This window comes from Ranitomeya variabilis, chromosome 2, assembly GCF_051348905.1.
Source record: "Ranitomeya variabilis isolate aRanVar5 chromosome 2, aRanVar5.hap1, whole genome shotgun sequence".
Taxonomy (NCBI): Eukaryota; Metazoa; Chordata; class Amphibia; order Anura; family Dendrobatidae; genus Ranitomeya; species Ranitomeya variabilis.
The window spans coordinates 843670895-843697079 of NC_135233.1; the positions used below are offsets into that span (position 1 = coordinate 843670895).

Here is a 26185-nt window from a genome sequence, read left to right on the forward strand (position 1 = left end):
GTCTTATTCGCCGTGCAATGCCAGTAACTTCATGTCCATGGTGCTGTGATCAGGGATACAAAAATGTTTAGCCATAGGTAGATATATTTTTTCTTGTGTGGTGGTGAGAATTTTGCCCTGACTCCCCCACATACAGACCCCCAGATGGACATTTGGTGCATAGACTTAAAGGGAACCTGTCACCCCCAAAATCGATGGTGAGGTAAGCTCACCATCATCAGGGGCTTATCTACAGCATTCTCTAATGCTGTAGATAAGCCCCCCGATGTTGCCTGAAAGAGGAGAAAAAGAGGTTATAATATACTCACCTGGGCGGTCCCGCTGCTGTCCGCGGTCAAATGGGCGTCTCATGTCCGCTCCGGCGCCTCCTATCTTCATTCCATGATGTCCTCTTCTGGTCTCCGTGCCGCGGCTTCGGCACAGGCGTACTTTGTCTGCCCTGTTGAGGGCAGAGCAAAGTACTGCATTGTGCCTGGCCTCTCTGACCTTACCGGCGCCTGCGCACTGCAGTACTTTGCTCAACAGGGCAAACAAAGTACGCCTGCGCCGGAGCAGTGGCGTGAAGACCAGAAGAGGACGTCATGGAATGAAGATGGGAGGCGCTGTACCGGACCTGAGACGCCCTTCGGAGCGGGACCGCCCCTGGGTGAGTATAATCTAACCTCTTTTTCTCTTCTTTTAGGTAACATCGGGGGCTTATCTACAGCATAACAGAATGCTGTAGATAAGCCCCTGATGCCGGTGAGCTTACCTCACCATCGATTTTGGGGGTGACAGGTTCCCTTTAAGTACACCACATTAGATGTGATGCAGCTGAACGTATCTGGGATCTTGTAGTCCTGATGAAAAATATAAAACCTGTCCATTTATAATGACCACAGACAAGAGAAAGATCCCCAATTCACATCAGGACTATGTGCTACATATTGAGATTTTGTGTGTGATCTATTACAAGTAACAGTAGGCACATTTTATATAGAAAATGAGCACTTGAGACAGAAGAATAGGAACTATGCAGTAATAACATTCCTTAGTAAAGAGAAATTTGATCTCTGGAACTTGACTCATAAAGATTCATTGTTGGATCACACAGGTGCACTTGCTCACATACATTCACGTATATGATTATCAACTATTTCTATTTACAATGGACATATCAAATGTCGCGTTTATTGTAAAAAAAACTAGCACAATATGTTAATGAAAAGTCATGCAAGAGTATATACCAGAGCAGATTATTAAATAATTGCTAGTTATATTACTGCATATTGGAAAGTATTGTTAGAGGATGTGCTACTAATTTTAAAGTGAACCTCTAGGCCCCCCCAAAAAAACAAACCGTTTTTACCTGCAGACATAGTGATAATCTGCAGGTAAATACTGTTTTATGCATGTTCAACAGTCTAAATCAGGGGTGGGGAACCTCAGGCCTGCGGGCAGTAAATTACCTTTTCTCTGGCCCCCGGGCAGATTCCCAGGGACTGCAGTGCTCGTGACGGCTGCCAGCCCTTTTATTTCTGGTTGCTATGCGAGAACATGGGCAATGAAAGATTACATCTTCACAATGATCAGTCCCAGCTTCAGGACGTACTTCGAGGGCAAGTTAGCGCTCGATGCTCTCACGTCCCGCACAGGAGGATAGCAGCATCTGCTGTGATGTATATACTGCAGTGGCAGCATCTTCTGTGACGTATATGCCGCACCAGCTCCTGTGACGTCTGTACCGCAGCCCCTGTCTTGTCCCCTGACGTCTGTGCCGCAGCCCCCCGTCTCGTCCTGTGACGTCTGTGCCGCAGCCCCCCGTCTCGTCCTGTGACGTCTGTGCCGCAGCCCCCCGTCTCGTCCTGCGACGTCTGTTATTTTTTTTAATGCTCTGTAGACTGACCTGTGGTACATGTTTGAAATCATCAGAGTGAATTTCTCTTGCGAGTACACTGAGTTTTATATACAGTTAGGTCCATATATATTTGGACAGAGACAACATTTTTCTAATTTTGGTTATAGACATTACCGCAATGAATTTTAAACAAAACAATTCAGATGCAGTTGAAGTTCAGACTTTCAGCTTTCATTTGAGGGTATCCACATTAAAATTGGATGAAGGGTTTAGGAGTTTCAGCTCCTTAACATGTGCCACCCTGTTTTTAAAGGGACCAAAAGTAATTGGACAGATTCAATAATTTTAAATAAAATGTTCATTTCTAGTACTTGGTTGAAAACCCTTTGTTGGCAAGGACTGCCTGAAGTCTTGAACTCGTTGACATCACCAGACGCTGTGTTTCCCCCTTTTTGATGCTCTGCCAGGCCTTCACTGCAGTGGTTTTCAGTTGCTGTTTGTTTGTGGGCCTTTCTGTCTGAAGTTTAGTCTTTAACAAGTGAAATGCATGCTCAATTGGGTTGAGATCAGGTGACTGACTTGGCCATTCAAGAATATTCCACTTCTTTGCTTTAATAAACTCCTGGGTTGCTTTGGCTTTATGTTTTGGGTCATTGTCCATCTGTAGTATGAAACGACAACCAACCAGTTTGGCTGCATTTGGCTGGATCTGAGCACACAGTATGGCTCTGAATACCTCAGAATTCATTTGGCTGCTTCTGTCCTGTGTCACATCATCAATAAACACTAGTGACCCAGTGCCATTGGCAGCCATGCATGCCCAAGCCATAACACTGCCTCCGCCGTGTTTTACAGATGATGTGGTATGCTTTGGACCGTGAGCTGTACCACGCCTTCGCCATACTTTACTCTTTCCATCATTCTGGTAGAGGTTGATCTTGGTTTCATCTGTCCAAAGAATGTTTTTCCAGAACTGTGCTGGCTTTTTTAGACGTTTTTTAGCAAAGTCCAGTCTAGCCTTTTTATTCTTGATGCTTATGAGTGGCTTGCACCATGCAGTGAACCCTCTGTAGTTACTTTCATGCAGTCTTCTCTTTATGGTAGATTTGGATATTGATACGCCGACCTCCTGGAGAGTGCTGTTCACTTGGTTGGCTGTTGTGAAGGGGTTTCTCTTCACCATGGAGATTATTCTGCGATCATCCACCACTGTTGTCTTTTGCATTGATGAGTTCACCAGTGCTTTCTTTCTTTCTCAGGATGTACCAAACTGTAGATTTTGCCACTCCTAATATTGTAGCAATTCCTCGGATGGGTTTTTTCTGTTTTCACAGCTTAAGGATGGCCAGGGTGGATTGATTTAAATCACGCCGATTTAAATCATGATTTAAATCACAATTTAAATCAAAAGATTTTTTTCTATTTAAATCGGATCGATTTAAATCATGATTTTAATCATGATTTAAATCACTGATTTAAATCAAAAGGTTTTTTTTAATATAAATCACGATTAAAATGAGAAGTGAGAGCAGTGCGCATGTGCGCCCATAGTTACACGGACGAAACTAGGGGCAACGATCTAACGCCAGGGTGAGGGGGGGACCCCAAAGTAAGTAAAAATCTTTTTTGTTTTACTATATGGCAATAGATAGGTGTTTAAAAGCAGCATGTCTTAATTGTATAAACTATTAATAGCCTCCACATTTTGTTCATACTGCCCCTTTAATTCCACACTTCTAGCTTGGTTTCACTTTTGGTTTAGTTTCTTTTTCCATTCAGTTGACATGCCCAAACTTGTTGGATAGTCAGCAGTACTTGGCTGTAGTAACAATCAAACTTCATAAGTGATCTGTGTGAGCCATGGCAGGTCGTAAGAGAGACCCTATTTGGGTTCATTTTGTTGAGATGCCAGCAGCAGATCTTGGAAAGAAAGGTGCAAGAGCAAAGTGCAAATACTGTCAAAAGGATATCCAAGGACTTGTTTGCCGTTTGAAATCACATTATGAAAACTGCAACCAGAAGGGAAATGAAGATGTTGATAGTGAAGTGTTTCTTTGGTCATCTTCATCACCGCACTTCTCATGATGTTGCCTCATTCACGCCACCAGGCCTTGCATCTCTTTGTTGCATCGTTTGCATTTTGCACGCATGCCTGCCTTACCGATAGGCGAAGGAGCTTCATTAAAATATTCCCAAACTGGGTCTCTTTTACGCCCTGCTGCCATTATAAGGAAAGAATGTAATAAACCTCAGATCGTACACACAAACAGATCCAGACTTGTCTGTCTGTGGCTATGCTGCAGTATTGTGCTCAAAGTTTCACTTTCATTTTTTTGTCTGCTTGCCCTTCCTCCTCAAAACACTTAGATTCACATTCTTCTTGTGTTGTGCAGATCTATTCCACTCCAAACAATCAGAAACATATTGTCTAACTTCTTGGACTTGGCACTGAAGGGGTTGATTCTGTATTCATAGGTTTGTAGAACAATAGGATTAAGGTCTTTTTCTCAACTCTGTTCATGTTGTAACATTTTTGCCATGAAGAAGAGGCTGGGACCTCTGCGGAGTCAAATTCAGTTTTGAGAACTGCGTAAGTAAAGCGAGCGTCTGTGATAATATAGGAGAGAAACTGCCCACTAATCCTACAGAAACCTCTGGAAGAGCATGGCATTGTGAATGTTACACATATACAGCCTTTATTCTACTGAGTTAAACAACTCAGCTTTATCTCATGATGGAAGAACCTTTGGATGGTAAAATATTTTCCTCAAAAAGCAGTTTATTGAAAAAAATCCGATTTAAATCAAAAAAATCCGATTTAAATAAAAAAAATCCGATTTTTTTTTGATTTTTTTTTAAAAAACATTGATTTTTATCCACCCTGAGGATGGCTTGTTTCACCTGCATTGAGAGCTCCTTTGACCGCATGTTTACTTCACAGCAAAACCTTCCAAATGCAAGCACCGCACCTCAAATCAACTCCAGGCCTTTTATCTGCTTAATTGAGAATGACATAACGAAGGGATTGCCCACACCTGTCCATGAAATAGCCTTGGAGTCAATTGTCCAATTACTTTTGGTCCCTTTAAAAACAGGGAGGCACATGTTAAGGAGCTGAAACTCCTAAACCCTTCATCCAATTTTAATGTGGATACCCTCAAATGAAAGCTGAAAGTCTGAACTTCAACTGCATCTAAATTGTTTTGTTTAGAATTCATTGTGGTAATGTCTATAACCAAAATTAGAAAAATGTTGTCTCTGTCCAAATATATATGGACCTAACTGTATGTTACTTATGTAAGATTAAACGCAATTAAAAGTGCAATGAAGAAAATACAGGTAACTTAATTTACTAAATAGATACAGAAAATCGGCAACATCCAAACCTCACAAAATACTCATTTTGTGAACGTAGTATAAAAGCCATGCTTGGAGTGGTGTTCTGCCCGAGGCTGGTACACTGCTGAATGCTACTGTCAGTCTGTGACAATGCCATTTTCAGTGCACAAGAGATGCTCTGTTCTAACTACCCACTGGTGTCCCTACATCACTATCACTAAGTGATAGCTGAAGGTCTGCTGAAGACCCCCATGCCGGTCATAATGGTATTCCTATAAAAGTCATCCTGTTGCTGGCGTTCGTAGGAGAATCAGAAAAAATAAAAGTTCAAATCGCCCACATTTTCTCCCATTAAAAATAAATACACATCGATTAACCTTTTATGGACATGGAGATACTACATATCAAAATAGGGTAAATTTAATTTTGTCGGATTAATCGGATGAGGAAAAAATCTAAACACCAGAATTGCAATCTTTCAGCTGCCCCAACTCCATAATTTGAAGCGATCAAAGCATTATATCTATCCGAAATAGTATCAATAAGAATATCCGCTCAAGGAGCAAAAAACAAGCCCCCGCACATCTTCATCGACAGAAAATTGTTAGCATTACAAGTGTCAGAAAATGACAGTGGAATTGAATATTTAACTTTTTTTTTTACGTATTTCTGTTTTTTTTTTTTCACCACGCAAAGACAAAACAAAACTAAGCCTATTTGGTGTCTCCCTAGTCCTACCTTTCACTATATAATAGATGGTGTTAAAGCAAAACAATTTTTCCCTCCACAAATTTTTTTTTCCCACTCACCAGGACATCACATAATAAATGGATTGTGTCATTCGAAAGTACAACTTGTCCTTCCGAAAAAAAAAAAAAGCTTCATACATATTTAACAGAAAAATGAAAAAAAAAGTTGTGACTCTTGGAAGAAAGGAATGAAAAAATGCAAACAAAATTGGAAAATCACAGCAGGAATAAAATAAGAGCGAAAATTGCCCACTTTTGACCCTGTGATTGTTCTTCTGTAAAAGACTAACAGACCCTCTGAAGCTGCAATATAGTAGAAAATTAATAACGGCAATTTAGAAAGTTGCTTAACTTTGCACATATTTTTCAATTGCTACCTAAATGTAAAGGTGTATACTCAGTAACTCTTGGGGTATGTGCACACGTCGCAGATTTGCCTCTGGAATTTTCTGTGCGGATTCTGCATCTCTTGGCCCAGGTTCAGGTGCAGATTTGATGCATTTTTCTGCGGATTTACTGCGTTTTTACCCCTGCAGATTTCTATAATGGAATGGGTGCAGAAACGCTGCCGATCTGCACAAAAGAAGTGACATGGTCCTTTTTTGAATCTGCAGCATTTTCCTTGCAAATTTTTCCACACATCACCACAGCATTTTTTTTTGCCATTGATTTACATTGTACTGTAAATCACTTGCAGATATGCAGCGTTTCTGGGCGGAAAAAAAACGCTGGAGTTCTGCAGGAAATCTGCAACGTGTGCACATAGCCTCACTCGAGTCACTGGATAGCTTGCGACCTCTGAAGTAATCTGGCTATATATATATATATATATATATATATATATATATATATATATATATATATATATATATATATATTTATATATATATATATATTTATTTGTGTTAACATCTTAAGACAAAATTCAGACATCCGTGTATCCTGGTCAGAGTACACTCTGCGATGCATGGGCTGTCCTTAAGCCCATGATCTGAACTTAATAGTCTTATAGGCATGTATGATGAGGCTGTGGCATTACAGTCTGGAGACTTAGTCAGCCTGTGCATTGCAAGTCCGCACTCAAACCTGGACGTCTGTGTTTGGTACAGTCTCCTTTCTATTACTTTACTTACAGATGCTTCTCACAAAATTAAGAGTATCATCAAAAGTTAATTTATTTCAGTTCTTCAATACAAAAAGTGACTCATATATTATAGTCATTACAAACCGAGTGATCTATTTCAAGTATTTATTTCTGTTTATGTTGATAATTATGGCTTACAGCCAATGAAAACTCAAGTCATTATCTCAGTAAATTAGAATAATTAACAAAAAACACCTGCAAAGGCTTCCTAAGCGTATAAAAAGGTCCCTTACTCTGTTTCAGTAGGCTCCACAATCATCGGGAACACTACTGACACTCTCTGCAAGGAGGGTAAACCACAAAAGGTCATTGCTAAAGAAGCTGGCTGTTCAGAGTGCTGTATCCAAGCATATTAATGGAAAGTTGAGTGGAAGGAAAAAATGTGGTAGAAAAAGGTGCACAATCAATTCTTTGTGTCAAGCCACTCATGACCAATAGACAACGCCAGAAGCATCTTACCTGGGCCAAGGAGAAAAAGAACTGGAGTATTGCTCAGTGGTCCAAGGTGTTTCCAGATTAAAGTAAATTTTGCATTTCATTTGGAAATCAAGGTCCCAAAGTCTGGAGGAAGAGTGGAGAGGCACACAATCCAAGCTGCTTGAGGTCTAGTGTGAAGTTTCCACAATCAGTGATGGTTTGGGGAGCCATGTTATCTTTTGATGTAGGTCCACTGTGTTTTATCAAGACCAAAGTCAGCCCAGTCGTCTACCAGGAAATGTTAGAGCACTTCATACTTCCCTCTGCCAACAAGCTTTTTGGAGATGGAAATTTCATTCTCCAGCAGGACTTGGCACTTGTCCACACTGCCAAAAGTGCCAATACCTGGTTTAAAAACAACAGGGTCACTGTGCTTGAATGGCCAGTAAACTCGCCTAACCTTAACCCCATAGAGTATCTATGGGGTATTGTCAAGAGGAAGATGAGACACCAGACAAAACAATGAAGATGAGCTGAAGGCTGCTATCAAAGCAACCTGGGCTTCCATAACACCTCAGCAGTGCCACAGGCTGATCGCCTCCATGCCACGCCGAATTGATGCAGTAATTGATGCAAAAGGAGCCCCGACCAAGTATTGAGTGCATTTACTGAACATGCATTTCAGTAGGCCAACATTTCAGATTTTAAAATCATTTTTCAAGCTGGTGTTATAAAGTATTCTAATTTACTGAGATAATGACTTTTGGGTTTTCATTGGCTTGCAAGCCATAATCCTCAACATAAACAGAAATAAACACTTGAAATAGATCACTCTGTAATGACTGTATACAGTTATATGAAAAAGTTTGGGCACCCCTATTAATCTTAAGCTTAATGTTTTATAAAAATTGTTTTTTTGCAACAGCTATTTCAGTTTCATATATCTAATAACTATTGGACACAGTAATGTTTCTGCCTTGAAATGAGGTTTATTGTGCAATGTGCATTCAAACAAAATTTGACAGGTGCATAAGTATGGGCACCCTTATCATTTTTTTTGTTTTAAATACTCCTACCTACTTTTTACTGACTTACTAAAGCACTTTTTTTTGGTTTTGTAACCTCATTGAGCTTTGAACTTCATAGCCAGGTGTATGCAATCATGAGAAAAGCTACTTAAAGTGGCCACTTGCATGTTGTTCTCCTGTTTGAATCTCCTCTGAAGAGTGGCATCATGGGCTCCTCAAAACAACTGTCAAATGATCTGAAAACAAAGATTATTCAACATAATTGTTCAGGGGAAGGATACAAAAAGCTGTCTTAGAGATTTAACCTGTCAATTTCCACTGTGAGGAACATAGTAAGGAAATGGAAGAACACAGGTACAGTTCTTGTTAAGGCCAGAAGTGGCAGGCCAAGAAAAACATCAGAAAGGCAGAGAAGAAGAATGGTGAGATCAGTCAAGGACAATCCTCAGACCACCTCCAGAGAGCTGCAGCATCAACTTGCTGCAGATGGTGTCACTGTGCATCGGTCAACTATACAATGCACTTTGCACAAGGAGAAGCTGTATGGGAGAGTGATGCGAAAGAAGCCGTTTCTGCAAGCACGCCACAAACCAAGTCGGCTGAGGTATGCAAAAGCACATTTGGAGAAGCCAATTTCTTTTTGGAAGAAGGTCCTGTGGACTGATGAAACCAAGATTGAGTTGTTTGGTCATACAAAAAGGCGTTATGCATGGCGGCAAAAAAACACAGCATTCCAAGAAAAACACTTGCTACCCACAGTAAAATTTGGTGGAGGTTCCATCATGCTTTGGGGCTGTGTGGCCAATTCTGGCATCGGGAATCTTGTTAAAGTTGAGGGACGCATGGATTCCTCTCAGTATCAGCAGATTCTTGACAATAATGTTCATGATTCAGTGACAAAGTTGAAGTTACGCAGGGGATGGATCTTTCAGCAAGACAATGATCCAAAACACCGCTCCAAATCTACTCAGGCATTCATGCAGAGGAACAATTACACTGTTCTGGAATGGCCATCCCAGTCCCCAGACCTGAATATCATTGAACATCTGTGGGATCATTTGAAGAGGGCTGTCCATGCTCGGCGACCATCAAACTTAACTGAACTGGAATTGTATTGTAAAGCGGAATGGTCAAAAATACCTTCATCCAGGATCCAGGAACTCATTAAAAGCTACAGGAAGCGACTAGAGGCTGTTATTTTTGCAAAAGGAGGATCTACTAAATATTAATGTCACTTTTCTGGTGAAGTGCCCATACTTACTTATGCACCTGTCAAATTTTGTTTGAATGCAGATTGCACATTTTCTGTTAGTACAATAAACCTCATTTCAAGGCAGAAACATTACTGTGTCCAACAGTTATTAGATATATGAAACTGAAATAGCTGTTGCAAAAAAAACACAACAATTTTTATAAAACATTAAGCTTAAGATTAATAGGGTGCCCAAACTTTTTCATATAACTGTATAATATGAGTTTCACTTTTTGTATTGAAGAACTGAAATAAATATTCTTTTTGATGATATTCTAAATTAGTGAGAAGCACTTGTATATGGGACAGGATAAATGGGTACCTATGATGCATTTTTTTTCTTACCAAGTATTCTTTTAAGTGAAAAAATATCAGCTATACCTTTTGAAGACTTTTATGACTGTTTAGGCTTAAACTATATATTGTAGTAAAGTAGCCAGCTGTCATTATGTAATTATAGTTGCCAAATTACCATGAAATCAGTTTTTACACTGCAGATTTAAAGGGAACCTGTCACCCCCCCCAGTCGTTTCAAACTAAAAAAGCCACCTTGTGCAGCAGTAATGCTGCATTCTGACAAGGTGGCTTTTTTAGTTCTTGGTGCTGTAACTTGAGAAATAATCAGTTTTATACTTTGTCTGAAATACCTGCTCCTCAGTCAAGTGGACCGGCGTTTCCTCCCTGCTTCAGACAGCACACAGCTGTCACTCACATCTTCTTGGCTCCGGGCGCCGCCTCCTCACTGCTGTTTTCAAAAGTAGTCGGCGCCTGCGCTCTTATCCCCTGCCTGGTGCAGGCGCAGTCAGCGCTGTCCGTCTTTCCTCATATGCAGTCCAGCTGACTGCTCCTGCACGGCCGCCCTGATTATTTCTCAAGTTACAGCACCCAGAACTAAAAGAGCCACCTTGTCAGAATGCAGCATTACTGCTGCACAAGGTGGCTCTTTTAGTTTGAAACGACTGGGGGGGGGGGGGGGTGACAGGTTCCCTTTAATACAAAGTCCATAAACTTGAGTGGGCTGGAATTTTCCTTCTGTTCCAGGAAGCATATTTGTACTGATTGTAATTATGTAATATCATGCAAGTATAATAAAGATAACTGTTCCTGTTTCGCACTAGCAATTTTGTTTCCTTCTTTTGTGTATAATGTGTTGCTTTTTGATCCCTAAAAAGTGACAGCACTAGAGGATATGGAGAGCAGTGTAAACCTACATGGGGTGATTATCACCCCGTTTGCATGACGCAAGAAATCTGGGTTTCAGTGTCCAATTGCTATGCTCTCAAATGCCTGGAAATCGGTCATCCATTTGCAGTTCCCAGGGCTTTGCGCAGAACTTCCACTGCCTGTCTCCTCTGCTATGAGAGACAGACTTAGTGGTCTCCTGGTTGAGCCTTAAAACATTCACACGGATGGAGGATTTGGGGAATCTTCAATGAACTGCGCCCCGGGAGCTGCACGTAAAAAGCCTTCTGCTGGGCATTCATGATTGTGGTGCAGGAGGCATTGAAACATACATTTCTCAGACATGTAACCTGCAGACCAAAACCCAAGAAATGTTCACATTGCCCTCCCCATTTTCTATATGGTCCCGCCAGCAGTTTTGATAGCTGAAAACTCCCTTTTAATATGTGGGACTTTCAGTATAGGAGAATATGAACTAAGGATCACCTGCATTTATCCTTTTTCGGACATCAAACAGCCGTTGAATGTATTCAAGGGAGTGGATCTGTGTTTCCCATTAAGGATGGAGTAGTGAAAAGGTAACCCAATTGTTTCTACAACTGACCACCTATATTATATGGTTAATTTACAACTATATACCATAGGAACTATAATCCTTATTGCAAATTGGACCCTGGGTTAGCTCAGACCAGATTTATGGAGGAAGAGTGTTGGACCCTGGAGGTAGCTTGAAGCGTAGATAAGGGGTGGGGGTTGGGTTTACCTTTTGGAGAATCCATGTGCACTTTCAATTGGCGGAGGGGAGACTGTTGCAAACACCTCAAGCAGCATCTTATCACCCAGGACTAAAAAGCTTAGGCATTTAAATTCAACATGACCGATTTATTTTTATGCCTTATGTCATCTGTCAAGGTGGGGTGGGAAGATTCAGGAAGCCCCCTAAAAGTGAGCTGATCATATGTTTAAGAATAGTTTTTATGTAATGAAGGTCTGTACCGTGAGCCCCTTTTTTTGTGTGTTTTTAGCTGAATACTAAAGCTTAGCTTTCACTGTAGTCACAGATGAGGTCTTTTTGTTGGCTCTTTCAGATTTAAAATTCCTGTCCTTTATTAGAGTTTGAGGTTTCAACAAGGTTCCATGTCATCAGAGCCAGGAATGGAATGACAGTAACTCCTCTATAAGCAGCAAATAACACCGCATCCACCAATCACAATAGGTGATGTCACAGCTAACCCTGCTCCTCTTTTACTCACATTGACCTTTGCACCCGTGCATTAGATGCTTCAAAACCAAATGGAATCCGCGACTGTTCACTGTGGCCATGTACATGTGTTTCCTGAAACAGGAAGTTCATCTAAAAAAAAGCCCCAGTGGCAGTGTGCAAATTGCAAGATTTCAACTTTATTTTAACACCGATTGTAACATGGAAAAATATGCCCCCCAAAACTCGCATTTAATTGATTTAAACAATAGATTATTTTCTTTATTTTCGGATAATTGCTTAGAAACTTCTTGAGTCCACAATTTTATCAGCCATCTCAAGCTTTACTTTAAAAAAATCCCTTGCTTCCATCAAATGTATAGTCTCCTTACAATGTGTAAGACGATTTTGAAATGGACTAGAGTGTGAACTTTCACAGAACAGTGATCAGCAGCACAACCCCTTTTATAAGTTTCTCTTGTGTGACCAGATCCAGTTTATTCCATTAGCAAACCAGAAAAGTGCTCCAACCCTGATCTTTGACAGGTTTCTTTTGTTCTGGTTTGCTGATTAAATAAGTTATGATTCATTGCTGGAGAACCCATTGGATGCTGTCACACTTTTACTAAGGTATGCTGAACTTGAAAGACTTCACCAAATGTCCAAATGCCAAGGAACATTCCATCTGATTACTTTTTTTGTGGTGGAGCTGTGGCTAATCATCATAATAATCATCATTCAATGCCCAGCTATTCTGCAGTCTGACTTAGAATATTGTATATTTGTGTGTATGCATATACATGTACATGTGCTTCTCACAAAATTAGAATATCCTCAAAGTTAATTTATTTCAGTTCTTCAATCTAGAAAGTGAAACTCATAAATAGTCATTGCAAACAGTGATGTACTTCAAGTTTTTATTTCTGTTTATGTTGAGGATTATGGCTTACAGCCAATGAAAACCCAAAAGGTCATTATCTCAGTAAATTACAATACTTTATAACACCAGCTTGAAAAATGACTTTAAAATACGAAATGTTGGCCTACTGAAATGTATGTTCAGTAAATGCACTCAATACTTGTTCGGGGCTCCTTTTGCATCAATTACTGCATCATTGTGGTGTGGCATGGAGGCGATCAGCCTGTGGCACTGCTGAGGTGTTATGGAAGCCCAGGTTGCTTTGAAAGCAGCTTTCAGCTCGTCTGCATTGTTGGGTCTGGTGTCTCATCTTCCTCTTGACAATACCCAATAGATTCTCTATGGGGGTTAAGGTCAGGCAAGTTTGTTGACCAGTCAAGCACAGTGACCCTGTTGTTTTTAAACCAAGTATTGGTACTTTTGGCAGTGTGGATAGGTGCCATGTCCTGCTGGAGAATGACATTTCCATCTCCAAAAAGCTTATTGGCAGAGAGAAGCATGAAGTGCTCTAACATTTCCTGGTAGACGACTGGGCTGACTTTGGTCTTGATAACACACAGTAGACCTACACCAGCAGATGACATGGCTCCCCAAACCATCACTGATTGTGGAAACTTCACACTAGACCTCAAGCAGCTTGGATTGTGTGCCTCTCCACTCTTCCTCCAGACTCTGGGACCTTGATTTCCAAATGAAATGCAAAATTTACTTTAATCTGAAAACCACACCTTAGGGTACCATCACACAGTGCCATTTTTATCGCTACGACGGCACGATCCGTGACGTCGCAGCGTCGTATGATTATCGCTCCAGCGTCGTAGACTGCAGTCACACTGTGCAATCACGGCGCTGGAGCGATGCCGAAGTCCCCGGGTAACCAGGGTAAACATCGGGTTACTAAGCGCAGGGCCGCGCTTAGTAACCCGATGTTTACCCTGGTTACCAGCGTAAACGTAAAAAAAACAAACCGTACATACTTACATTCCGGTGTCTGTCCCCCGGCGTTCTGCTTCTCTCCACTGTGTAAGCGCCAGCCGGAAAGCACAGCGGTGACATCAGACGTCACCGCTGTGCTCGCTTTCCGGCCGGCAGGCGCTCACAGTGCAGAGAAGCTGAGACGCCGGAGGACAGACACCGGAATGTGAGTATGTACTGTTTGTTTTTTTTTACGTTTACGCTGGTAACCAGGGTAAACATCGGGTTACTAAGCGCGGCCCTGCGCTTAGTTACCCGATGTTTACCCTGGTTACAAGCGAACACATCGCTGGATCGCTGTCACACACAACGATCCAGCGATGTCAGCGGGTGATCAAGCGACGAAAGAAAGTTTCAAACGATCTGCTACGACGTACGATTCTCAGCAGGGTCCCTGATCGCTGCTGCGTGTCAGACACTGCGATATCGTAACGATATCGCTAGAACGTCACGAATCGTACCGTCGTAGCGATAAAAATGGCACTGTGTGACAGTACCCTTAGACCACTGAGCAACAGGCCAGTTCTTTTTCTTCTTGGCCAAGGTCATAAGTGTCTTGACACAAGGAATTCTACACTTGTAGCTCATGTCCTGGATCTTGAAGCAATGACTCCAGCAGCAGTCCACTCTATGTGAATCTCCCCCACATTTTTGAATGGCCTTTTCTTAACAATCCTTTCAAGGCTGCGGTTATCCCTGTTGCTTGTGCACCTTTTTCTACCACACTTTTTCCTTCCACTCAACCATCCATTAATATGCTTGGATACAGCACTCTGTGAACAGCCAGCTTCTTTAGCAATGACCTTTTGTGGCTTACCCTCCTTGTGGAGTGTGTCAATGACTGCCTTCTGGACATCTGTCAAGTCAGCAGTCTTCCCCATGATTGTGGAGCCTACTAAGACTAAGGGACCTTTTTAACCTCTTTCTGCCAGCTGACGGAATAGTATGTCAGCTGGCAGATCCCCTGCTTTGAGGTGGGCTCCGGTGGTGAGCACACCTCAAAGCCGCGACATGTCAGCTGTTTTGTACAGCTGACATGTGCGCACAATGAGCGGAATCGCGATCCACCCGTGCCCATTAACTAGTTAAATGCCGCCATCTAACGCTGACAGCAGCATTTAACCAGCTCTCCCGGCTGTGCGGCCGGAAGTGCTCGCACCGCTGACCCCCCCGTCACATGATCGGGGGTCATCGGTGCATTGCCATAACAACCAGAGGTCTCCTTGAGACCGCTATGGTTGTTGATGGCCGATTGCTTTGAGCTCACCCTGTGGTGTGTATGTATATGTATGTGTGTGTGTGTGTGTATATATATATATATATATATATATATATATATATATATATATATATATATATATATATAATATTCAAATCACCCCCCCTTTCCCCCCAATCAAAATAAAACAATCAAACCTACACATATTTGGTATTGCCGCGTTCAGAATCGCCCGATCTATCAATAAAAACAAAGGATTAACCTGATCACTAAATGGCGTAGAGAGAAAAAAAATCAAAACACCAAAATTACGTTTTTTTGGTCGCCGCGACATTGCATTAAAATGCAATAATGGGCGATCAAAAGAACATATCTTAATCAAAATTGTATCATTAAAAATGCCAGCTCGGCACGCAAAAAATAAGCCCTCACCCGACCCCAGATCACGAAAATTGGAGACGCTACGGGTATCAGAAAATGGCGCAATTTTTTTTTTTAGCAAACGTTGGAATTTTTTTTTACCACTTACATAAAAGAGAACCTATACATGTTTTGTGTCTATGAACTCGTAATGACCTGGAAAATCATAATATCAGGTCAGTTTCAGCATTTAGTGAACCTAGCAAAAAAGCCAAACAAAAAACAAGTGTGAGATTGCACTTTTTTTGCAATTTCATCGCACTTGGAATTTTTTCCCCTTTTCTGTTGCACGGCATGGTAAAACCAATAATATCGTTCAAAAGTACATCTCGTCCCGTAAAAAATAAGCCCTCACATGGCCATATTGACGGAAAAATAAAAAAGTTATGGCTCTGGGAAGGAGGGGAGCGAAAACGAAAAAAGCTCCGGGTGTGAAGGGGTTAAAGACTTAGGAAGCCTTTGCCGGTGTTTTTTGTTAATTCTAATTTACTGAGATGATGACTTTTGGGTTTTCATTGGCTGTAAGCTATAATCATAAACATTAACAAAAATAAACACTTGAAATAGATCACTGTTTGTAATGACTCTACAAAAAGTGAAACTCCTTATATATTGAAGAACTGAAATTAACTTTTTGATATTCAAATTTTATGAGAAGCAGCTGAGTGTGTGTATGTACATTTGTGTGTGTGTATAATATATATTATAGGAGCTCGAATAAACTGTCAAACTACTTGGAATTAATCTATATGAATAGATTAGAAGGTACTTATAAGTGCTATAAGTGTCAAGCTCAAGTCTGGAAATGAGGATACTAGAGCTTTTCAGAGCAAATGTTCAGGTTTGGGGGACCATGCTATGAATGTCACCCAGACAGTAGGGCAACCTGTCCTAAAGTATTCGGTCTTGTATCTGCTGCACCTTCTTCTTAATAAATTCCCCCTCCTTACCCTGGTCACATATTTTACACATCTCTACATAGGTATTCCTGTTTTATACAAATCCAAGTGTCCCTCTGCCAGATTGCTTACAAAGCTCAGTTTGATTTCCATGTTCTATTCCCTTCCCGTTAACCGGCATGTTACTGCTCATGGAGTAGAAAGACGTCTTTCATTGCAAAGCCCCATTTAATTGCTACGAAACTGAAGAGGCTTCTCTGTAATGTAAACGTGCCAGGTAGGGTGTGTAAGAGGCGTTCTGATGGTGATCCGAATCACGTTAACCTCTAAAGCCTCTATCCACATAAGATCAGGAGAGCCTGTTGATAATTGTGCTATTCACTGAAAATGCAAACCTACAAATTCTCACATCCCCCCCCCAGCTACTCCTAAATCGTCTCAAGAAAAAAAAAGTACAAGGTAAACATTAGAAGCAGTAGTACACATCCTGTAATAATAAATGGGGTGCAGTGAAACTTTCAGAATGCTAAAAGTAGCCTAAATCTGTTTTTAGGTGTGTTCTTTTTAGGGGTGCTTATGTTACCACATGCTTCTATGCAATCTTGTCTTACTCATCAGCAGTTTGTACATTAAATATCCAAATAGTTCTAAGGCAAATTTTTTCTCAAAATCCGACATGTAAGTGTTAATTGAAGTTTTGGTTGGGAAAAAAAAATCACAAACTGTGCATGCAGTAGCCTATTGCCATTGGGTATGGTATCCTTTACATAGTTCTGTTTGACACTGTAATTTGCGCTAGGAATAATGACACATTTTTACATTTTAGAAAATATTGACACCAAACAAATACGGTAACCTGAAAGTAGTAATGCTAGAAATAGAAACTGATCATGACAGTCCTCTCTAGCGCCAGAAAAGATCGGTTGTATATAGATTTTGCATAGTTATTATTTTTCTTCACATGCCGTGTAATTAAAAATCTAATAATGGCATCTGGTCTGTTTGCAGGAGAAAGAGAGTCTACAAAAGTGTGTGCATCTCATTATGCTTGGTAATCATGTTGACCATCTTCCAGAGGGGGACATCACCTGGACTTCTTTTCACTGAAAGTAGTATGGATTCAGAGGAGCTTTTGAGTACTATGAAAAGGGACACCCATCTTGTCCCAGACGGGTTTTGGGCAGTCAAAACAGAGAAACAAGTGACCACAGCTTCTGTTACTGATGCATATCCTACTGAATGGGATGTAAATTCCATCAACTGCACTACTAATTGGAACCTTACCAAGTTGGACTGGTTCAATATGCTGGAACCTAACTTCCAGCAGTTTCTTTTGTATCGGCACTGCCGTTATTTCCCCATGATTATTAATAACCCTCAGAAGTGTTTTGGAAACATTGATCTTTTAATTGTGGTCAAGTCAATAATAACTCAACATGATCGCCGGGACGTTATTCGCAAAACGTGGGGAAAAGAGAAAAAGATTAATGGCAAGAAAATAAAAACCATATTTCTTCTAGGGACTGCCATGAAAGAAGAGGAACGAGCTAATTACCAAAAACTGTTGGATTTTGAGAATCAGATATATGGAGATATTTTACAATGGGATTTTTTAGATTCCTTTTTTAACTTGACTCTAAAGGAAGTGCATTTTCTAAAGTGGATGACTATTTACTGTCAGAATGTCACCTACATTTTTAAAGGAGATGATGATGTATTTGTCAGTCCAAATAATGTTTTGGACTATCTGGATGGCAAAACCTCACCGGACCTTTTCGTTGGAGATGTACTCTACAAAGCAAAACCCATCCGGAAAAAAGAAAATAAATACTACATCCCAAACTCCCTCTATAATAAAAGCTTCTATCCTCCATATGCTGGTGGTGGTGGATTTATCATGGCAGATTCTTTGGTGAAGAGACTGTTCAAAGCTTCAGAAACCTTGGATCTGTATCCTATTGATGACGTCTTTCTTGGGATGTGCTTAGAAGTTATTAAAGTCAACCCTATTATGCATGATGGGTTTAAAACATTTGGCATCGTAAAGAATAAAAGCAGCAAAATGAACAAGGAGCCATGTTTTTATCGCAGTATGATTGTCGTGCACAAACTGCTGCCTGCTGACCTACTACAAATGTGGGAACTTGTGCATAGTAACTTAACCTGTTCTCGGAAGGTCAACATCCTTTAGTGGCTGGAAGAAGTCAGGAGAGAAATCCTGAAAAAAAATGACTTTATTTTTATAATAACTGTTTTCCTGGCCGGTTTCGGGAGAAAACACATGTCAAAAGATTTATTTTCTTAGTTCATTTATCTGTTGGCAATAGGACATTGTGACCCTCCTTGTTTAAAGCGTTACGAGCCCTCTCCTAGGTACGATAACGTCTGTAATGAATGGAGGCTTGCTTTTTGCCTTGGATTTATATATTTAACATGGAGAAGGCTCAAATGACAAAAATCTTTTTTTTTTTTTTTTTTTTTTTTATGGGAAGTGAACAAAAAATCAATGATGTATACACTGAACACTGGGTATAATTGTCACGTGGAGAAAAGCCATGAGTTCCTAAACACAATTGTCTATTAATGGTGCTGTCTCTCTTGTGGTCTTTGAGCTGGATATAGCTCTCCACAAAAACCTGCAGATGTTTCAATGTGGACTTTGCAAATGCTTGAATACTGAAATTGTTTTATAATATTTATGTTCAAGTTGTTTTCAATAATTGCTCTCTCGTTGAATGATTTTGTTTTTTTCTGTTCTGAAAATTGTTAATTTATAAAAGTAAATATTAAATTAATTGGCATCCAAATAATTTTAAAATTCTTAACTTTATTTGAAACTGTGCTTTGATTTACGGTAAAAGCTAAATTTCATTATGCACTTTTTTTGTTGTTCAAAATGTTTTTATTGAAAGTATTTCAAATTTTATGGGGGAATAGGGGTACAAAAAAAAGGGGAAATTAGGGAAACCAGGGACAAATATGAAAAAAGGGAAAGAAGGATACTTTGTAAAGCAGACAATAAGGATAAGGAAAAGCATTATATTTCATGTGATAGCTGTTAATAAAATATTTAAATGCAATATCAGTACATGAAGAACATTTTTGGTAGGACTCAGTTAAACAAATTAGGCATACATTTTTTTTAGACCAAGAGAGCCATCTTAAATTGTATCTTCCGAAATTCTTGAGGTACTTCATTTTGGTGCAATAACTGTAGAGATTTGCGTTTTGTTTGTTTTCTTTTTCCTTGCTGCATGTGCTGATTGAGCCTACCAATATTATTCCTTTTGTGATGTCTAGTTAGAGGGCTTCTTTAGAAACATCAAAGTGAAAAAAATGGGCAAAAAACATTATTTGTAGTCTTTAATTTCTCATAATTCAACATTTTACACTGATGGCTTTTGTGCTGTTGTGAGTACTTTTCTGTGTGGTACATTCCTGTTAAGGCCCCTTTCACACATCAGTTTTTTGCCGTCAGTCACAATCTGTTGGCTCGATCCGTCGCCGATTGTGAAAAACTGATGCGACTGATTAGTTTTTTCGACGGATCCGACAAGCGGATCTGGCTAATTGGGTCCTAAATAAATTGGAGCATGCTCAGTTAAAAAAAAAAAAAAAACAGAATCAGTCACCGTTTTCCGTCATTTGATGGTACCAGCACCCTTAGGCTTCCATTCGAGCAAGCGACGGATCCGTCACTGTCCGATTTTTCGACGTACTCCAAAAATGTTACTTTGTCCGTGGTCTCCGGCCGCCGGACAAACCATTTTCTATGGATTCGGCGAAAGACTGATGAAATGTGAGGTCATCCGTCGCTAGTACAAGTCTATGAGAGAAAAAAAACGATCCGGCGGCATCAGTCGCCGGATTAGTTTTTGTAAAATTCGACGGATTGCGACTGATAGCAAAAAACTGATGTGTGAAAGGGGCCTAAGTTTGCCTTTCCTCTCTCAACTCCCACATCCTTCTATGATATAGACGCAGAATAGTTAGAACGGTTTCACATCTGACATTCACAGCTTGAGTGTGAACCTCAATTTACAGACCGGCCATGCGTCTTCTGATCCAAACTCAACAGCTTAAGATGCCTATATGAGGCTGTGGAGTCGTGTTAAGAGATTCATCGCCGAACCTCACATGGCAGTCTGTACTCGGCCTCTTACTGACTTTCATTAATTATAGACTGATTAAACATTTTTTGGCATTATATCTGCTTTTTTATTTTTAATCCTACACACAATATAGTGAATATAGAACTATGGTGGCGTGAAACATTTTGCAGCTGAAGGCCTCCATTAGACTACAGTTGGCTGAATCAGTAGTTTGGTGGTGTGAACTTACTGTCATGTGTATTCAGGAGTACCCAATTCTCCAACAGATGTCAAGGGGGAGGTAAAGATCTGGCCTGTTGTGTTTCCAACTGTTTTACTGAAGGTAAGCCTCTACAGGAGTTTTTCTGGGATGTAAGGAGGTGACGGAGACCGTCATGTGCTTCCTCCCTCTCTGGACATTGTTCACATTCATTACATGTGATTCCATCATGTTTATAAATGTTAATGTGCTCATTTCCTGCAATATGATTGTATTTGATATGTGTTATGTACAGAATTAGCGATAGAACTAAGGTGGTATAGTACAATAGTGGGGTTAGAATAGAGGGGGCATACTAGAGATCTGGGGGAATAAGAGTATAAGCTTAGGTATAGTCAGCGTAGGGGTTTTCCAGACTTGGAGGAGTTAGAGTAATGTAGTGCAGAACAGTGGGGATATAGAGAAGACACTTCCTGGTTAGACAGCATTGCCCAGGCAGCCTTACCCAGGGCAAGAAGCAGTTGAGTAGCAGCAGGGGACTGAGACAGTCTGACAGCCATGGGGATAAGGTTGCTTCGGCAAGAAGGGGCCCCAGGCTGACTTTCGTGCAGGAGATCACCAGTTTAATCAGGACCGTTCTAAAGAGAATCCGAAGCTTGCAGCAGGGATTAGGTGAAGCTTAGACAGCGAGCCTGTTACCCTATAATTCGAAGCCAAGCTAGGTGAATGGCAGGAAGTTGGTAGGCCTAAAAGCAGGGATGAAACAGATTGTCTGGGAAGAGCAGAGATTGTCCAGGAAGAGCAGTGATTGCTGGAGAGAGATAGGGATTGTCTGGGAAGAGCAGGGATTGCCAGAAGCGAGGTAGAGACTGCCAGGAAAAATAGAGGTTTCCAGGAAGGCAGGGAAAGTCTTAGAAATGTCACTCTGTACACATTGTGCCGCATCTGTGATGGAAACCCTGTTGATTACGAATCTGAAGTGATTTATGAGGTCCGTGGATCGGGAGCCGGAGTGACAGATGATGAGGGAGCTCCAGCAACTAATGTGAGTGTCCTGTTGTGCTCATTATACATGTTGCAGAAGGAACATTGTTTCATCTGGGGCGCCAGGGTGTGGGAACACTACAGCTAGTTGCCACGACTACCACCCTGGCCGCCTTACAGGGACTCTCTCATAATGTTCATTTACAATACACAATATGCGGCACTAAATGACCACCGATCATTGACTTGTTTGCAATTTGGCAGTTTAACCCCTTCAGCCATTAGCCTGTTTTCACCTTGAACAGGCCAATTTTTTTAAATTTTGACAAGCGTCACTTTGTGGCAATGACTCTGGAACGCTTCAACATATCAAAGTGATTCTGAGATTGTTTATTCAGCAGTCAGCACATGTTGTATTTCATGTTAGTGGTAAGGTTTAGTTGATATGATTTGCGTTTATTTATAAAAAATATCGAAAATTTAGCAAAAAAAAGCGGTAACTTTGCAAGTTTTAAATTTATTATTGTTTTTTCCCTTAAACCAAATAGTTATATCACACAAATAGATAATTAGTAAAATTTACTACATGTTAACATTACATCAGCATAATTTTTTAAACTTATATGTTTTTTGTTAGGAAGTTATAAGGGGTAAAAGTTGACCAGCAACTTCTCATTTTTTTCCCAACAAAATTTGCAAAACCATTTTTTTAGGGACCACATCACATTTGAAGGGACTTTCACAGGCCTATGTGACACAAAATACCCAACAGTGACACCATTCTAAAAACTGCACCCCCTTAAAGTCCTCAAGCACATTCAAAAAGTTTATTAATCCTTCAGGTACCTCACAGTAACTGAAGCAATGTGGAAGGAAATAATGAACATTTTAACTTGGCACAAAAATGCAACTTTAAACCCAATTTTTTTTTTATTTTTACAAGGGTAACAGGAGAAAAAGGACCCCAAAATTTGTTGTGCAATTTCTACTGAGCATGCCGATGCTCCATATGTGCAGAAACCTCCATTGTTTGAGCACAAGTCAGGGCTCAGAAGGGAAGGAGCACCGTTTGACTTTTTGAATGCAAAATTTTCTGGAATCGAGAGTGGATGCCATGTTCCATTTGAAGAGCCCCTGATGTGCCTAAACAGGAAACCCCACAAAAGTTAACCCCATTTTGGAAACTATACCCCTCAAGGAACTTATAGAAGAGGATTCTTTACTGTTAGGGCAGTGAGAATCTGGAATTTTTTGCCTGAGGAGGTGGTGATGGCGAACTCAGTCGAGGGGTTCAAGAGAGGCCTCCTCCTGTCTTCCTGGAGCAGAACAATATTGTATCATACAATTATTAGGTTCTGTAGAAAGACGTAGATCTGGGGATTTATTATGATGGAATATAGGCTGAACTGGATGGACAAATGTCTTTTTTCGGCCTTACTAACTATGTTACTATGTTATCTAGATGTGTGGTGAGCACCTTGAACCCCCACATGCTTCACAGAAAATTATAATGTAGAGCTGTGAAAATAAAAAATCACATCAAAAACTATTTTAGCCCCAAATTTTTCAACTTCAGAAGGATAATAGGAGAAAATAATCCCTAGAAATTATTGATCAATTTCTCCTGAATGCGCCGATACCCCATTTGTGGGGGAATACCACTGTTTGAGCACATGGCAGAGCTTGGAAGGGAAGGACTGACGTTTGAGAGTGCAGAATTTGATGGAATAGCCTGCAGGTGTTGTCGCGTTTGGAGAAAGCATGAACTGCCTAAGCAGTGGAAATCCCCTACAAGTGACACGATTTTGGAACTGATCTAGTGTTTCCTGGTATCTGAATTTTATAATGTAGTGGTGTAGGTGAGTAGTGTACAGTGCATTAGGTTGGCATACATGAGTGGTGTAAGTCAGAAATCAAAGAGACACCTGCACCCATGGACTAAAATTAATAAGTGGTGTCCTTGCGTAACCCCTTCTGTATCACAATCCGCACTTCTTTTGCAACCTTCCTTTTTTGTGCTGTGAGGGACGTCCCAGGGAAATGTTGGCCTGGTACAATATGAGCACCTTCAGTTCCGTAAGTGTTATGGCCTGGTCTTTCCTGACCACCAAAGATTAGGGCCTTGATTACGATCTCCTGGAACTGAAGGTACTACCGGTCGGCCTGCACATCATGATAGCATTTAAGCGTTGTACATTGCAATCTGTACGATGTGCACAGTCAGCTTCTTGTACCAAACCTTGGATTTTCTCATGACACTGTTTGGCTTGGCTGGAGGACTTGATCAGAGAGATGGGGGTGCTGCCATCACAATGTATGGTGATCAAGAAAAGGATATCCCTCTTGTCCTTGTATTTGACCATTAGCATCTTGTTGCTGCATTGGGCTCTGCTCTCACCCTTACTGAGCAGCTGCCTAATTAGCATCTTAGCCTCTGATTTTTGCGGACACTACAGCAAGCTCCAGTAGCTTGCGCAAAGAGTAACTTGAAGAGTAGGATGCTGGTATAAAGGTTATCTACATCAGTGGTCCCCAACCTTTTTTGCATCAGGGACCGGCTTCAAGCAAGACTATTTTTCCATGGCTCGGGAGCGTGGGGTGGGACAGGGCGGGGCTTTGGTCATGAGGGCAGGAATATGGAGGGGGTGGGGGTTTAGTTTAGTGTATGCTTATCATTATAACATTTATAATGTGACTCAACTCACCATAGGTTTAGAATGAGTGGGAGCATCAGGCTTGTTTACCTGGATCAGTGGGAGAACTGGGCTTGTTTTCCTGCAACAAGACCGTACCATCTAGGGGTGATGGGAGACAGCGACACCCGAAGTGTGTTCCTTATGTCCAGTCTACTCTGTAATCTCATTTTTGCTGCTGTCATTGAAAGATGGCTACTCCTACTGATGACAGTCACTGCTGATGATGATTGGAACCTACAAGGAAATGGAGCAATGAGTACTTAGAAAACATTTTACTGGAGTACTGTACATGCTGATTATTTTTTAATCATGGTGTAAGAAAATTTGACAAATATTCAAACGGCGTACCACACATATAATCCCCCATGTATAACAAGATGGTCCCACACATATAATCCCCCATGTACAACAAGATGGTCCCACGCATATAATCCCCCATGTATAACAAGATGGTCCCACGCATATAATCCCCCATGTATAACAAGATGGTCCCACACATTTAATCCCCCATGTATAACAAGATGGTCCCACACATACTGTATAATCCCCCACATAAAGCATGATGGCACCACACACATAATCCCCCATATATAGCAAGATGGTCCCACACATCCTGTATAATCCCCCATATATAGCAAGAAGGCAACACACATATAATCCCCTATATATAGCAAGATGGTCCCACACATACTGTATAATCCCCCACATATAGCATGATGGCACCACACACATAATCCCCCATATATAGCAAGATGGTCCCACACATCCTGTATAATCCCCCATATATAGCAAGAAGGCAACACACACATATAATCCCCTATATATAGCAAGATGGTCCCACACATACTGTATAATCCTACATATATAGCATGGTGGCACCACACATATAATCCCCCCTGTATAGCAAGACAGTCCCACATATAATCCCCCATGTACAACAAGATGGTCCCACGCATATAATCCCCCATGTATAACAAGATGGTCCCACGCATATAATCCCCCATGTATAACAAGATGGTCCCACACATACTGTATAATCCCCCACATAAAGCATGATGGCACCACACACATAATCCCCCATATATAGCAAGATGGTCCCACACATCCTGTATAATCCCCCATATATAGCAAGAAGGCAACACACATATAATCCCCTATATATAGCAAGATGGTCCCACACATACTGTATAATCCCCCACATATAGCATGATGGCACCACACACATAATCCCCCATATATAGCAAGATGGTCCCACACATCCTGTATAATCCCCCCATATATAGCAAGAAGGCAACACACACATATAATCCCCTATATATAGCAAGATGGTCCCACACATACTGTATAATCCTACATATATAGCATGGTGGCACCACACATATAATCCCCCCTGTATAGCAAGACAGTCCCACATATAATCCCCCATGTATAGCAAGATGGCCCCACACATACTGTATTATCCCCCATATATAGCTTGATGGCACCACACATAATCCCTCATGTACAGCAAGATGGCACCACACGTACTATCCCCCGATGTATAGCAAGATGGTCCCACACATATAATCCCCCCATGTATAGTATGATGGTCCCACACATATAATCCCCCATGT

General features: G+C 40.9%; 1 protein-coding gene across 1 annotated transcript in view; it reads left to right on the forward strand.

The window, feature by feature from the left end:
* B3GNT7 (UDP-GlcNAc:betaGal beta-1,3-N-acetylglucosaminyltransferase 7) overlaps positions 1-19065 on the forward strand; it is a 44288-nt gene extending 25223 nt beyond the window's left edge. The window contains exon 2 of the mRNA XM_077290176.1: positions 17590-19065. Coding sequence (XP_077146291.1) covers positions 17590-18772 — 1183 coding nt within the window. The 3' untranslated portion in view covers positions 18773-19065. The remainder of the gene's footprint in view (positions 1-17589) is intronic.
* The last annotated feature ends 7120 nt before the right edge of the window (positions 19066-26185 follow it).